Genomic DNA, 16,054 nt, shown 5'->3' with positions numbered 1-16,054 from the left:
GAAAGCAACTTTCTGAGACACACACTTTTCTTCTTTCCCAGCTCCTTTAAGAGCTCATTTTCCACTCCTGCCACCTAAACACCAACATCCTAGTAGACAACTTTTATAGATTTATATTCCATCATCCCTCCCTCCAGGTAAATACATCCTTTCCTAGCTCCTAAATCTCGAGGGTTTTCTTGCAATCTGAACTAGACCTTCCTGTTTTTCACGTACAGACTTTCTACTTTCCTATTTTCGTCTACGTATAGTGTCGCCGTCTTTCAAGGCAGTGGATCGTGGTGGCTGGGGCCTCGTGTAAGAGCCAGCATGCGTGGGCCCCATGCCATCTCCAGGCTAGTAGTTGCATGAGCATCCTAGGTGAATATACCTGCAACACGCCTTCGTGTCCTCGGGGTACAGTGAAGGTAGTAACAGTTCCTTCCTTGTAGGATTGATGAGGCAGGTCATGAGTTTAATACGCCTAAAAGTTAAGTAGTAAGAGTCCTAAGCAGACTGAGAACGATGTAAGTTCTTTCCGTATTTCTACCATCTCCGATCCCGCCTTTTCTATTAAACTTTCCTGATGCCCTGACTCCAACTAAAGATAATCTCTTTGGGGGAAAACTATGATTTTTCGCTAAGGACACTTACTCTCATTTTAATTGTCTCTGTATGTCTTCTCCCCTGTCAGGCTACGGGATGCATTTTGCTCACTTGTCCTGTTCATGGCTTGTTATACTTGTACCCACTTCAAAAAAAGTTGTCTTCCCATTAAGATAGGTCTGTTTTCCTAGAATAATTTCTGAACACTTGAAGTTCTTGAGGTCACTCAGCATGTTTTTTTTTTTTTTTTTTTTTATTAAGATTTTATGTTTAAGCAATCTCTGTGTGGGGCTAGAACTCACAACCCTGAGATCAAGGGTTACGTGCTCCACCGACTGAGCCAGCCAGGTGCCCCTGTCTGTTCGGTTTTTGCTGAGAGATCCCCAAAGGTAACTTGAGGATGCTTCTGTACTTAATGAAGGAGAATAATAGAGATGTCACTTGTGGTTCATTTTCATTTGTATCAGAGACCTCTCTGATTTTATAGATCTAGTTCTTCTTAATCAACTCTTTGGGAAAATTGGGTTGTAGAAGTATGAGTGTGTCTGTCCTTTTTTCCAAGTATTTCTTGCACATTTTCATAGTATACTTTCTTTTTTTTTAATAAATTATTTTTTTATTGGTGTTCAATTTACCAACATACAGAATAACACCCAGTGCTCATCCCATCAAGTGCCCCCCTCAGTGCCCGTCACCCAGTCACCCCCACCTCCCGCCCTCCTCCCCTTCCACCACCCCTAGTTCGTTTCCCAGAGTTAGGAGTCTTTATGTTCTGTCTCCCTTTCTGATATTTCCCACACATCTCTTCTCCCTTCGCTTATATTCCCTTTCACTATTATATTCCCCAAATGAATGAGAACATACAATGTTTGTCCTTCTCCAACTGACTTATTTCACTCAGCATCATACCCTCCAGTTCCATCCACGTTGAAGCAAATGGTGGGTATTTGTCGTTCCTAATGGCTGAGTAATACTCCATTGTATACATAAACCACATCTTCTTTATCCATTCATCTTTCGATGGACACCGAGGCTCCTTCCACATTTTGGCTATTGTGGACATTGCTGCTAGAAACATCGGGGTGCGGGTTTCACAGTGCTTTTTATTATGACAAAGGGATAAACTCTCTTAAGTGTTTTCGAAACTTAGACATAGGTTGACAATTCTTGCTACAGTTCCCTCTCCCCAAGGGACATTCCCATCCCCTCTGTGGAGTGATCTTACAGTTGCTGACTAGAGAAGCTTTGACTCAACCAGACACTGAGAACAGTAATTCCAACAATGGAAATCATCACCAGGCATTGATAAAACCTCACAGCAAATCACTACGACCAAGCGCACTCTGGTAGGAATCCCAAAAACACATGTAGGCAATAGGATCTTCATTTTTTTTCTCTTTTAGAATAAAAGTTATAACTATTTAAAAGAAAAGGAGCAGTCGTTTGTTGATATCAGAAATCGTTGGACTTAACTGCCTTCTTTCCTCTGTTCTTATTGTATATAGGTTTTGGGTTTTTTTGTTTTTAAAGATTTTATTTATTTATTCATGAGAGACACAGAGAGAGGCAGAGACACAGGGAGAGGGAGAAGCGGGCTCCCTGCAGGGAGCCTGATGTGGGACTCGATCCTGGGACCCACAGGATCACACCCTGGGCCAAGGCACGCGCTAAACCGCTGAGCCACCCAGGGATCTCCTGAATATAGCTTTTGTTTTTTTTTTGTTTTTTTTTTGTTTTTTTTTTTTTTAAGATTTTATTTATTTATTCATGAGAGACACATACACACACAGGAGGCAGAGACACAGGCAGAGGGAGAAGCAGGTTCCATGCAGGAGCCTGATGTGGGACTTGATCCTGGGTCTCCAGGATCAGGCCCTGGGCCAAAGGGGGCACTAAGCCGCTGAGCCACCCGGGCTGCCCCTGAATATAGCTTTTGAATTTGTTGTGTTTCTTCATTCTTTGTAGATTCTTTCTTAAAAGGCCAATTCCACCCCCAGTCTTATCCTAATGTTTGCTTTGGCTTGGATATTTTTGTGACCAGAGTCATTATAAACCCAGTTGGTCTGGTGAAGAGTTTGTTTGCAGATGCAGTTCATGAGTCAGTTCTGACTTTATAGATTACATTAAAAAAATCAATAATGGATTGCTTTGTTTATAAACCTGTTGAAGCTTCGCAGCCCTGAATTCACAATCGCTTGTTCAAGGATACAGTTCTTATGCTCCCGCTGTACATTTAACTTTTTCAGGAAACATTGATTCATTCTCAGCATCCTTGTGAAGCAGATAGATTTTCTTCTGATTATAGAATGGAACCAAAATCACAAAGAGACTGCGTCTTGCACTGATCACACCATGAAGCAGCAATCAAACCAGGAATAACACTCCAGTCTCTGACGCACGCTGTGGCATGTTCATGTTGTGTTGCTATATATGTGGAGTCATCGTCTTCATTCTGTGTAATCTGTTCTCTATCATCCTTAAAAACTCCTTTGCCCTGGTTCTAGGTAAAATGGTTAGTTCATCCAGATTGGCATTTTCAAAATCAAAACTTGACAATGGATGGGACCTTTGGATGATTCAAACTGGCCTATATAGGAAGGTGCCTAGATATTATTAGCGCAGAGAAAGAAGGCATAAATAGGAATAGCGTGTGAGGTTGTAAATATAGTAACTTTTGGATCATATGGGAGAAATTCTATATTAGTCATTTTTTTCTAGTTTGGTTTTATATGCCAGTTAAGTATACCAGTGATTTTCATTGTCACAGAATTGTGTTGCTCACTGACCGAGTAACAAAAATGTGCTAATTTCCTAATGAGAAATGGAACTGGGTGATGTTGTGGAGTATGTAGTGATTGGTGAAAGGGTACAGTGCATGGTTGTGAGGTAGTTAACGCCTGGAAACTGTCATTATGCAAGGTTGCATTTGCTGAAGTGGGGCAGTGCTGTCACTGGGGCTTGCATTTTTGTTCCAAAGACTCTGGCAATGCTAATGGATAGAACCAGCATGGTGCTACTGAAATAAAGAATCAGCCATCACAAGTGGTAATTCTCTGCACATCAGCACATCTAAAATTCGGTATATGGGCAAAGATAGATATTAACATTGAACTACCAATAATTTTGCTTGCCACCAAGACACAGATGGGTTCTTGATAGCTATTTGGAGGGGCCCAGGGGTTGGGTAAAAACAGCTGAAGAGGAGATTGAGAGACCCTGGCTTCCAGTTACGGGTTGAGGGAGTCTCAGGGATGAAAGGTACAGCGTAGGGAATACAATCCGTGGTGTCAGCAGCATTGCGTGCTGACAGGTGGCAGCTACATTGGTGAGCACAGCATAACGTACAGGCTTGTTGACTCAACTGTGTCTCAGCCCTGAAGCTAATGTACCAGTGTGCTTCAGCTACCATTAAAAAAATCATCTGGGAAGTACGAGGCAAGAAACATATTTTTCAATTTAAAAAACTTTTAAAAATCTAGCAAAATAGGAAATCTTCCCCACTACATAGAGGAAGAAAGCATAGCCTGGGAGAGAGGAGGTTGTCAGGTGACACAGGTAATCAGCAGAAGCAGACTCCTTCCCCGGTGCTCCCCCAAAGACACGCAGATTCCTCAAATCCTCCTTCTCTCCATTTCTTATCACCCAAGTCTGTTTTGATGGCAGTAGGACGATGGAGGTGAGAGGAGTGTCCTGGAAAAAGAAAGGAAAAAAAAAAAAAAAAAGGCGAGCAAGCCATTAGGATGACCCAGTTCTCCAGAGGGACTCTCCGGGGTGGCTGGTGGGCATGCTCCTGAGACCTGCCTCAAAGGATTGAAATCTTCAAGTTAGTCATGACGATGCCGCTGTTTCTTCTACTCCGACATCCTCTTGATCCGACGTTTCTCCTTTTCTCTTTCACCTGCACCCCAGCCACACTGTTCAGTAAGTATTGTATTTTGGGGACTCAGGAAAGGCAAGTGTGAATGATGTGCTCCCAGAAGCCCCACATTTCACTGCCAAGCCAGAGGAACAACTCCATAATGGCTAGAGTAGCCATAGGTGCTCTCCAGGTAAGCAGGCCTCTGCCTTCCTATGTTTGAAAACACTGGCAGTTTTCTCAACTGAAGCTGAAGGCCGTCGAGGTGTCTCCACTCATAGCAGCCTTAGGGCTTGAGAGTCCCCGCTCTGAAAGGGGGAGAGCTGTCTTCTGTCTGTGGAGGCTACTGAGCATCAAGGAGCTCCCCCACGCCACAGCAACTGGCGTCTGCCAGCCTGGGCTCCTTTCTGAGCACGGGGAAGGGGGGGGACAGAGCACCTATTGGACGGGCTTCCTATTCCAGAATGCCACTGCCTTAGCTTTGGTGCACAGTGGAGTCAAGGTGTGACTCCCGGAGTGTGAGAGAGACTCATTCTTCTGTGCCCTGGACGGGTCCTGCTGGAGAAGCTTACAGGAGGGAATCTTGGGCTTCCACTGTCATAAGTTAAAAATGGCAGAAAACGATTGGGTCTGAGGGAGGAGTAGATTTCCAGAAGGATCCATGCACGAGAGGTGGAGAGAGACTATTCAAAATGAGAAATGTCCTGTGCCGCCTGTCTCAGTCACGTGCTTACTTTCTTGTTGATGTGAGGCCGATGAATCTTTGCCCTTACAGTGTGTAAAGTCACCATGACCTCACGCTGATGTTACCAAAGCAAAGTTGGCATTTAAAACCTATCACTAGCCTGGACTCTTTCCCAACATACAGACTGCAAATAAAATCTTCTAAAGTGTGGCTTTCTGGGGCACCTGGGTGGCTCAGTCGGTTGAGTGTCTGCCTTCAACCCGAGTGACAATCCCGGGGTCCTGAGATCGAGCCCCGCATCGGGCTCCCTGCTCAGCGAGGCATCTGCTTCTCCCTCTGCCTCTCCTCTCCACATGCTCTCTCTCTCTCTCAAATGTAAATAAAATAGTTTTAAAAAAATAGAATGTTGCTTTCTGATAGCTTTGTAAAAATGGTGATACGTCCCAGTTTTGTGTAGCTTCCCTGTGACAATAACTGTAGAAATGAATTCTACCTTGATTAAAAAAAAAAAAGTTATTCATGAGAGATGTCTCAGGTAAACCTGTTTAATGAAGTTCTGAACATAGAATCTAAAAAGATACGGACCTTTATGAACAAGTTGGATTCTTTTTTTTCCCCCCTTGGAAGAAATATTCCATATTTCTGTGCTCAGCTAAAGACAAAAAAAACAAAAAGTGTCCTACCCAAGTAGACGGTAAAATTGATGGGTGACAATAGTGCTTATGTGTTAAGCTCTTCGGATTCCTCAAAAGAAGGAAAAGAGAAGGAGTCCTTTGTGAAAACCTTCAACTTTGGCAAAATTTAGACCATTTTTATGGTACTGGCCAATCCATATTTATTCTGTCTCAGGAATTTAAGCCACCTTTTCCCATAAAATTCAAGATACTATTTTTTCCCCCATGAGAAGATCAACCTCTAGGTAGAAGCAAAATTGTCCTGTGAATCGCAAATGCTGATTGCCAGCTCTTGGGTTTGAAGGAGTTTGTGGTTAGGAGCTTGAGAATTTTAGCACTTACTGAAGAAGAAGTGAATCTAATCACTGCTTAGATAATTTTTCTCACCCGTAGCAAGTGGGTGGAAGCTGGTTTCTGGCAGACAAAATAGACTTTGTCAGGAGGCCACACATGACTAAGTGCTTCGTGTTAGTGTCCCATGAAACAGTATAATCTTGCTTTAGAAAGAAGACAGGTCCCCCATTTATACTAAGCGGTGTTCCTGAAGGCTTTGCAAACACCGTTGGTGCTCTCTGCTAATTCTGGACGAGGCATTTAAGTCACTGACTTTTTTTTTTTTTTTTTTTGAGTGTTAGGTGGATAAATCGTTGTATCAAATTGGACCTAAGAACTTCCTTCGTGGTTTTTCTCAATATTTCTACACAGCACTAAACGGAATGTCATGGTAGCTTGAGGGACTTCTGAAGGATCCTCTGTAGATGGACTTAAATTCTATTGAAAAGATAGTTTAAAAATATTTTTAGCATTGCATAAAAGGGAAGATGGTTAGCCTTTGATTGTTTTTAGAAAATGCTCCTTAGAGTTTGGCATAGGGCAGATCTTGGTGAGCAGGACCACCAATGGTTGGTAGATGACCCATCAGAAGTAGGTCAAGGGAAACAACTGAGCATCTTCTATAAACACAACACCACAGAATAGTTCTGCATGAGCAAAGCCAAAGAAATGTAATTTTTCTGACAGTTATGTCTGCATCTGACATGTTTTCAGGGTTCAGGTCCAGTCCCACTCATTACCTACGGAGCTGATATACTCTGAAAATGTTTCCTAAATATAATTGAAGGGGGGCCTGGGTGGCTCAGTTGGTGAAGCATCTGACTTTTGATTTCAGCTTAGGTCATGATCTCCGTGTCATGGGATTGAGCCCCATATTGCACTCCTTGGTCAATGGGAAGTCTGCTGGAGATTCCCTCTCTTTCTCCCCACTCCATGCACCTCCCTGTCTCTCTCTTTCTAAAATAAATAAATCTTAAAAAAAAAAAGTGTAGGGACCCTGGGTGGCTCAGTGGTTGAGCATCTACCTTTGCCTCAGGGTGTGACCCTCGGGTCCTGGGATCCCACATTGGGCTCCCCGAAGGGAGCCTGCTTCTCCCTCTGCCTGTGTCTCTGCCTCTCTTTCTCTCTGTGTCTCTCATGAATAAATAGATACAATCTTTTAAAAAAATAAAAAAATAAGTGTAATTGAAAACATCCAAAAATATTTCTTGATCTTTAGATGTTTTATAAATTTTTATTTCTAATTTTTAGCCAGCTTCATGTTTGTCGAAATTATCAAAGAAATCCAATTGCAGCAGTAAACCAACTGATTGTCAGTGTAATCATCAGGGTGCAAGATGGGGTAAGTTTTTGTGATGATCATTAGCAGGAATATAGAACTGCATTGATTGTCTTAGTCTGTTCCAGCTGCTCTAAGAGAGAACCGTGGACTGGGTGGCTTCGACCCAACAGAGATTTGTTTCTCACAGTTCTGGAGGCAAGGAGTCCAAGATCAGGGAGTAGCATGGTCAGGTTCTGGCGAAGGCCCTTTCTGGGGTTGCAAAATGCCGACTTCTTGCTGCGTCCTTACCATTATGGAAGGGGTGAGGGAGATCTGTGGGGTCCCTTTCATAAGGGCACCAGACCCATTCATGAAAGTTCTCCAGTGGCCCCGCCTCCCCATACCATCAGCTTGGGGATTAGTTTTCAATTTAGGAATTTTGGGAGGACACAAACATTCAGACCATGATGGTGAGCACACACATTTTTCACACATAGCATTTTGTTACGTCACAAGCATTCATAAATATATATACACACACACACACACACACACACACACACACACACATAGCCTGCCCCCCGCCCCCAAGAATGAACTTTAAATATCTTCATTTTACTGAATAGGAAATTTGAGACCCAGAAGGGAAGGTGATTTGCTCAGTGGTAAGCAAATTATTGACAGCTGGGGACCAGCACTCAGCACGCTTGCCATTTTTAGCAAACTTCATACTGAGTGCTAGGTGGTTTGTTTTTGACACATCTTAAAGAAATTCATAATTTATTTAACTTTTTTCTAGATGACATTTTGTCCTCTGCCTTTCTGCCTTTATTTTCCCAAAATGAGAAACTAAATTTTAATTCCGGAGGCTGTGCTGGTGATAGATTGGTTTGTTTTAAGGTAAGAAGATTTTTCAGTACCGATCAGGAAAGTTCTGGATGAGCTGACCCTATTAGAGCTTGCGAGAATTGTTGTTTAATGAAATTCTGGAGGGAATTCGGCTTGTACAGAGGTGATTTCGACCCCATGTAACTGGGGGTTGTGCGTACAAAATAAATATGACTTAGGTGATTTTCAGTGGCTAAGAAGCATCTTCCATGTGCCCTGATAGGCTTCCTAGAGTGGAAAGTAAAAATGAATTGGGAGAACTTTGTACTTTAGGGCGTCTGTTAGAGTATGTTGATTACAGCCTTTCAAATTTCTTGCCCTTAATCCCCCAGAGAAATTTTTTAATGTAAAATTTAAGCTCTTAAGAGTTCATCCTTTTTTTTTTTTTTTTTTTTTTTTTTAGGTTTCAAGATCTATAGGATCACATATTCTTTTTTTTAATGGATAGATGTATAGTATCCAACTTCCTAGTTGAACATGTAAACAGGATTTTGTTTTATAAGAAAAAAAATACTTGTCAGCTTCAAGACTCAACAGAATATTTGTTTTGGAGAAAGAATTAATAACCTTATTTTTAGGCCATTTATTACTTTACTTCATGTACTCGTTTGAGGCCCAAACCCATCACCTTACCTTGCCTGCCTCACTAGGGAGTTGCTCTTTTATGTGCCTTTCCCCCTCTGAAGGTGTTAGAGAAACACACCCTTGGAGTTTTCATGAAAGTTCACGAATACACACTATTATTTATTAGGAAAAGTCATTAGCTGCCAATAAACAGAGACACTGTGTAGTGGGAGGGCTGTGAGGTCAGTGTCAGGAGGTGGTGGGTGTGGAGGCTGCCCCTGAGATCCCTGGCAGGTGTAGAGAGTGCACCACCACCAGGGTCCCTCCTCTGACCTTTCTGGCCTCCCTTCTGGCTTCTCTGTTCCTGTTCCAGGTCGCTTTGGCCCACGAACAGCGCTAGAGTCATCCTTTTCTCCTCTCATCACCGAAAAGCAGGACTTTAATTCTTCTGGGGTATTTGTTTCCAACTAGAGAGAGATCTGGTTTTGTAAGATTGGGGGAATAAGTCACAGGACAGCTGTGGGAGATTTCAAACACTATGTTAGGACCTTCATAGGATTAGAGTACTGACACTTTATAGGAGAAAGGAATCCTCTGCAGAAAGTTGAAAACAAGCCAGGGGGCTGGGGCATTTGACGGTGTTACCTCCCTTCATAAGAAATGGATGTTTAGTTGAGATAAGGCATAGACCCAAATTTTTGGCCTTTCACATATATAATAGACAGTAAATGAGTTTTAACTGCAGATTTTGGGTCTGTCGTCATCCTGATGACTGAAATGGAAAATGATTTCTTGCTATAATAGACTCTTAATGTTTTAAAAAGAGTCTTCTGTACATAAAACATTCGGATCAAAGAAATAGTCCCTCTAACTATAGAGCATGGTGACAGTATGGTGACAAGAGCTAACTGTCAGGCAAGCTTCTCTTGCACACACAGCTGGTCAGCAGGAGCCAGCTTGAAACACGCATACCAAAAATCTTCTTGAGATGACTTGAGAGATCTCAAATCTTTAAGATGACATCTCAAAATATTTTTAAATATTCTTTTAATTACAGGGCTTCTGAGGCCTGATTGCAGAGCTTGTGTGTTTGAAGCCCATGTTCTGCTATTCCCTTGGGGTTTACAAGCCCAGAACTACCTCAGAATTGGAAAATTAAATGATGGGGAAAGGAATTAACATTTATTGCAGACTCATGAAATGTCAGATGTTGGCCTGATGCCTCACATTAAATTCTCCTAAGGTTGGCTTTTTTTTTTTTTTTTTTTTTTTTTTTTACCCTACAGGAAATGGAAGGACGATGAGGTTAAGCCACTTGCCCAAGGATTCCGGGCAGGTGAGCTGGGGAGGTGGGATTCATGGCAACATCTTAGGAGTCAACCGTGACGCAACATGCAAACACTCCATGAAATAATTCTTGTCCAGAATTTTCAGATTAAACACAGCCGAGTGCTCTCTGTGTTGTTGACTGTTACTTTCTATGCCAACATGAAGCCATAAATCTATAGTTTTGGCCCTTGTGACCTCAGATTGTAATGTTAAAGGACAACTCTGGAGTTTGCTTCAAACTTGTTGTTTAAGCCAAGAGATCAACAGCAGTGTTTGATTATTGCATCAGCACATGGAGCTTAGCTTAATGCATCGGCGTGGGTCTCGGTTTTTAATGACAAGTGAGTGTCCCAGATGTGGGGAAATGCAAAGGTGGTCTTAGCCTTCACTGTAGCTCAGACTTAGCTTTAAGTGAAGTGATTATTTGTTGCTGGTTTATTTTTTTAAACTTTTTTTTTTTAAACTTTCTACGTCAATTAATTTCTTTGAAAATTAGAAGTAGCTGATATGAGAGAAATAATTAAAATACATGCCCAGTGTTCTCCTTATTTGTTAAAGATCCTGATACAAAGCTTCACTGACAAATGGGACCATGAAAAGATTAGGGGCAGGGAATACCTGAAATTCTGAATTTCATCATTATCTTGATGACATCTTGAGTTCTGAGTCACCCCATATCTGCATCAACCTTGTGACCCAGGGTGGGTCACATTCCTGAGACGAGCTCTGTCCGGTTACCAGCTTGTTTCTGATGTTCCCTTTGATCTCCTGGATGGTGCCTTTTCGCCTTAATTCTTTTGGATTTGACCTTTTGCTTATAGTACTGCCCCATGAGCTAGTTAGAATTTCCATATGGGTAAAAGGAGGATGCTAATGGTCTATTTACTCCCTAATGGTAAGTATCATTGAGAAGATTAAATAAGATCATTGAGTAATGTGTTTAGGATTAGTTTAGGATTAGGGTTTTGCTTGACACTCAGGAAACCATTAATAGATTTTTAAATTACAGTTAATTTGCCCCTGCGCATATGCAAGTCTTTCATCCACATTGTCTTAGGAAACAACCAGACTACCCTGCTTTTCTATTAGCCTTCTTCCTCTGGTACTCCAGTGTAACGAACACAAGAAAGTTAGCAAAAAGTAAGGGTGTTTATTAACTTGGTGTTTGAAAAACAAATAGGGATGGAGACTTTCTTACATACAACTTGATTATGTGCATGCATTTCCTACCCAGAAATGAATCGCAGCTGGGCTGAAAGAATAGAAAGTGGCCCTGTGTTTCAGAAAACCAATTTTAGTAACACAGATTTTAGGTTTGTAAACCAACATGATTTTAAGCCTCTGGGGATGGCTATATAGAATTTCATGCTGTGTGTGTCAGAAAGAGGCACTCCTATGTTCTGTTCAGAAGGCACACCGCATTTGTACTCTGTCTTCTATTCTGTAATTTCTAAGTTGGTATATGGGTTTCTATTATAGAATTGGAGGATACATAGAAAAAGCAGAGCTGTCAGGTGTTCTGTTTCTTAGCTCTAACCTATTGTACCAAAATACATCTCGAAATATCAGAGCTGAAAGTCCTGCACACTGGCTGGTTAAGAACTCAGAGTCATAAACTACAATTGAGAACACTGGTCCAACTTCTGTCTTTATATTTTCATTTACTGCTTTGTGATTGCTTATGTGATTAAAGTATATTTAATTGTATTTCTACCGCCGTATATATTTGCCCGCCACTTCTGAGGGAAAAATAGCCAAAAATTAAGTCAAATAGAGCCCATTGGATGTCTGAAGTGGGTTGTGACCAAAGCCATTCGTTTTTTAAAAGAAATGTGTAAGAGAAATTCTTTCCTAACATAATAAAGGCCTTCCTTCAGACTAGGAAATTATTTCGGTCATCTTTCAACTTACTGCTTTTTTCTTCCTCCAACATGAAAGACCTTCCAGACAGGAAATTCACATATAGGGTGGAAATGAGCAGATAGAGACAAATTTTGACTGAAGAATAGTGTTCTCCTACTCAACACCCAGCTTAAAGATAAATGTAGATTATTTAACTGTCCTGAATCATGGTTCAAAGAACTGTAAGGAATAAAATTTTCTGTTCTAAATGAATGACATAAAAAAGAAAAAAAAAAGAAAAAAGTGACTGGTCAATGAGAACTTTATCATTCAGCCCAGAGTCCTTCACCTGAGACAGAACCAGGTCACCTGTCACCTATACATTCTAACCTCCACTAGGGCCAGGGACAAGGCTGGCTCTCTCTTGGACTTTTGGATTATTGGGATTCATTTTCATATCAGAGGAGAAAAATTAAGGATTCAAATTCAGTTGTAGTTTCTAATGCCAGAATCAAAGGCCTCCAACGAGCTGAGGACTTCACCTGAAGTAGAAAGTCTGTTAATGACCATCGAATTAGTTTGAATTCTAATCAGGTAATTGATCACGAAGGACATTTTTATATACTACAGAAGTCTTTATTTTAAGCCAAAAAAAAATCTCAGAAAGCAATGAATACAAGTCTGACACAACAAGCTAAATGTAACTGGAGACACTATCTGTGCTTTTCATTTCTTGAGCGATAGTTTTCCTTTATCTGGTCCTGCTTAATCAGGAAATAGGCCCAATACTACTTGCCTTTGGTCTTTGAAGATACGTGTGCTTATGTGGGCATATATACGAGTAAGGGAATTTCAAAGGAGTTTGTAGTGTGAGATTATTTTCTAGAAATTTGAGATTTGTGCTTCACTACGGCTCTGCCCTTTCTCTGGAAAGTATGTTAAGACGATGAAGCCTTTTCCCAGCTCTACCACCATGTGAAATGGCTGCATCTGCCATTTTGTGCACGGGTGCTCAACACCCAGTCCCCAGGCTGTTGGTCAGGAGGCACATGAGAAAGAAACACTGCTCCACCTCTGTTTACCATCGACAAGCTTAGTGTTTAATCATCGCGGATTCTCTGATCTCGGTTGATTATTTCCTCAACTTGCTGCAAGGAGACACTGGATCACTGAGCTCTTTACTTTCTATCTTTCTATAATTTGCTTTTTTTTTTCTTTTCTTTTCTTTTTTATAATTTTTGATTGTAGCAAAATACAGGTAACGTGAACTTTATTTTATTTTATTATTTTTGTTTTCCTGGTAACCATTTTAAAGTGTAGGCTTCGTGAACATTCTGGAGTCTTTATTGGTGAACCGTGGCCTCTTTCACTTTTCCTACCCAGAGGCAGCGTCGTGGTCCATGCTGGCTGCTAAAACAAACTACCACAGACCAAGTGGCGTGTAAATCAGAGTTTATTTCTCCCAGTTCTCCAGGCTGGGAAGCCCCAGGGGAAGGTGCAGGCACATGTGGCGCCGGGGGACCGTCGTGGGCGCTCTGATGCCTGAGCTCGCTGAGTCCGGGGACCTCTGGGGAAGGGGGGGTCCCTTCTGTGCTGCCCTCTGTGGGGGTGGGGGCGCCCCATTCACGGCCTCATCACCTCCTAAGGCCATCACCTTGGAGCTCGGGATTTCAGCCTTTGGGGGCGCCTGGGAGGCCCAGTGGTTGAGCGTTGGCACTGGGCTCAGGGTCGAGTCCCAAGTGGGGCTCGGAGTGGAGGGGGCAGGTGGGGGGCGGGGGCACGACCTTCCCTCTGCGTGGGGCTCCGGGCGCGGGGGCAGGTGGGGGCAGGTGGAGGGCAGGTGGGGGGCAGGGGCAGGGGCACGACCTTCCCCCCGCGTGGAGCTCAGGGCAGCAGGGGCAGGTGGGGGGCAGGGGGCACGACTTTCCCCCCGCGTGAGGGGCAGGTGGGGGGCAGGGGCACGACCTTCCCCCCGCGTGGGGCTGGGGCGGCGAGGGCAGGTGGGGGCAGTGGGAGTCAGGAGGCACGACCTTCCCCCCGCGTGGGGCTGGGGCGGTGGGGGCAGGTGGGGGACAGGGGCACGACCTTCCCGCCCCCCCAGCCACGAGTAACCCCTCCTTGTGCCCTGTCGTGTTGTGCTGTGTTACAGAGACTCCAAGATGGGAGGTAAGCTGAGCAAGAAGAAGAAGGGGTACAACGTGAACGATGAGAAGGCCAAGGACAAGGACAAGAAGGCCGAAGGGGCGGGGACCGAAGAGGAGGGAACCCCGAAGGAGAGCGAGCCCCAGGCGGCCGCCGAGAGCGCCGAGGTGAAGGAGGGCAAGGAGGAGAAGGCCGACAAGGACGGGCCCGACGCGGCCGCCAAGCCCGAAGACAAGGAAGGCGACAAAGACACGGCGGCGGCCAAGGAAGACGCCCCGAAGGCGGAGCCCGAGCCCACGGAGGCGGAGGGGGCGGCCGACGGCAAGGCCGAGCCCCCCCAGAAGGCCGAGGCCGAGCCGGCGGCCGGCGACGCCCCCCAGGCCGCGGAGCCCGAGCCGGCGACCCAGGCCGCGGCCGCGGCGGGGGAGCAGGGCCAGGAGCCCGGGGAACCCGCAAAGACTGAGGCTCCCGCAGCTCCCGGCGCGCAGGAGACGAAAAGCGACGGGGCCCCGGCTTCAGACTCAAAACCCAGCAGCGGCGGCAGCAGCAGCGCCGAGGCGGCCCCGTCCAGCAAGGAGAGCCCGGCGGCCACGGCGGCCCAGGCCCAGAGCTCGGCCGCGGCCCAGGCCCAGAGCTCGGCCGCCGCCCCCGGCGCCCCCGCGGACGACGCGCCCCCTGCCGGCCACGCCGAGCAAGCCGTCGCGCTGGCCGACTGACTCGACGGCCGGCCGACTGACTCGACGGCCGGCCGGGCCGCCGCCTGTGTCCCCCCCTGTGTCTCTCCCCTCTGTCTCTCTCTCCTCTACTAACTCGTTTCACATCGGAAGTAATGATATGTATTGCCCAAGGAGGAAAAACACGAAAGAAAAAAAAAAAAAAAAAAACCAACACACACACACACACACACACACAAAAACAAAACAACAACAACAAAAAAGAAGGATGTTGTCCCATCGAGGGAGGGAGGGGGTGGGGAGAATCCAAATAGTATTTTTGTCGGGGAAATATCTAATATACCTTCAGTCAACTTTACCAATCAGTCCTGGATTTTAAAGCTCAATGTCTGAAAGTACAGTACATCTTTTGTACCTGAACTGCTGTCACATGCGCTCCGCCGCTAAGATCCGAGTATCTTGTCTTCTGCGAGGGGGTTGGGAGTGATGCGTTTGATTCTGCCCGCAGGGCCTCTGCCAAGGCAATCAGATCTTTATGAAAGCAGTATTTTCTGTGTTTTCTTGTTAATTTACAGCTTTTCTTATTTTGATATTTTTTTAATGTTGTGGATGAATGCCAACTTTCAGACAGCCCACTAAGCCTGTCCACATGTATCTCGATGCCAACACTCCATTCTTCCTCCCCAGGTATTTTTGGGAGTAACAAACATTCTCTCATCCTACTTAGCCTCCCTAGATTTCTCATGACGAGTTAATGCATGTCCGTGGTTGGGTGCACCTGTAGTTCTGTTTATTGGTCAGTGGAGATGAAAAAAAAAAAAAAAAAGTCTGCGTTCATTGCAGTTCCGGTTTCTCTTCCATTCTGTGTCACAGACACCAACACACCACTCATTGGAAAATGGAAAAAAATAAAAATAAAAAAAAAAACAAAAAAATGTACAATGGATGCATTGAAATTATATGTAATTGTATAAATGGTGCAACAGTAATAAAGTTAAACAATTAAAAAGAAGTGATGAAGACTCTTGGTTTTCTTTTACCGCTCCTTCCTCCTGGGTGATCTCCTCCGGAGACAACAGAGCGCCCTATTAGGCACTTTCTTGGTAGTATTTGGTTAGGTGTCTAGAGCAGTATGCTCACACTTCTGGGAACGTTATCTGTTTAAACAATTAGCTGGTGGATCAGTGTCGATAAATTATCTTGGAGAGGCTAAATTGAAAA

The 16,054-nt window shown here is 44.2% G+C and overlaps 1 protein-coding gene across 8 annotated transcripts in view; it reads left to right on the top strand.

The window, feature by feature from the left end:
* BASP1 (brain abundant membrane attached signal protein 1) overlaps window positions 1–15,845 on the top strand; it is a 57,098-nt gene extending 41,253 nt beyond the window's left edge. For all 8 annotated transcript variants that reach the window (XM_072825046.1, XM_072825043.1, XM_072825042.1 and 5 more), the window contains exon 2: window positions 14,167–15,845. In XM_072825046.1, coding sequence (XP_072681147.1) covers window positions 14,177–14,875 — 699 coding nt within the window. In that variant the 5' untranslated portion in view covers window positions 14,167–14,176 and the 3' untranslated portion in view covers window positions 14,876–15,845. The remainder of the gene's footprint in view (window positions 1–14,166) is intronic.
* Window positions 15,846–16,054: the final 209 nt, after the last annotated feature.

The sequence above is a fragment of the Canis lupus genome, chromosome 4 (assembly GCF_048164855.1).
Source record: "Canis lupus baileyi chromosome 4, mCanLup2.hap1, whole genome shotgun sequence".
Classification (NCBI taxonomy): domain Eukaryota; kingdom Metazoa; phylum Chordata; class Mammalia; order Carnivora; family Canidae; genus Canis; species Canis lupus.
This window is presented reverse-complemented; position numbering and strand designations above follow the sequence as displayed.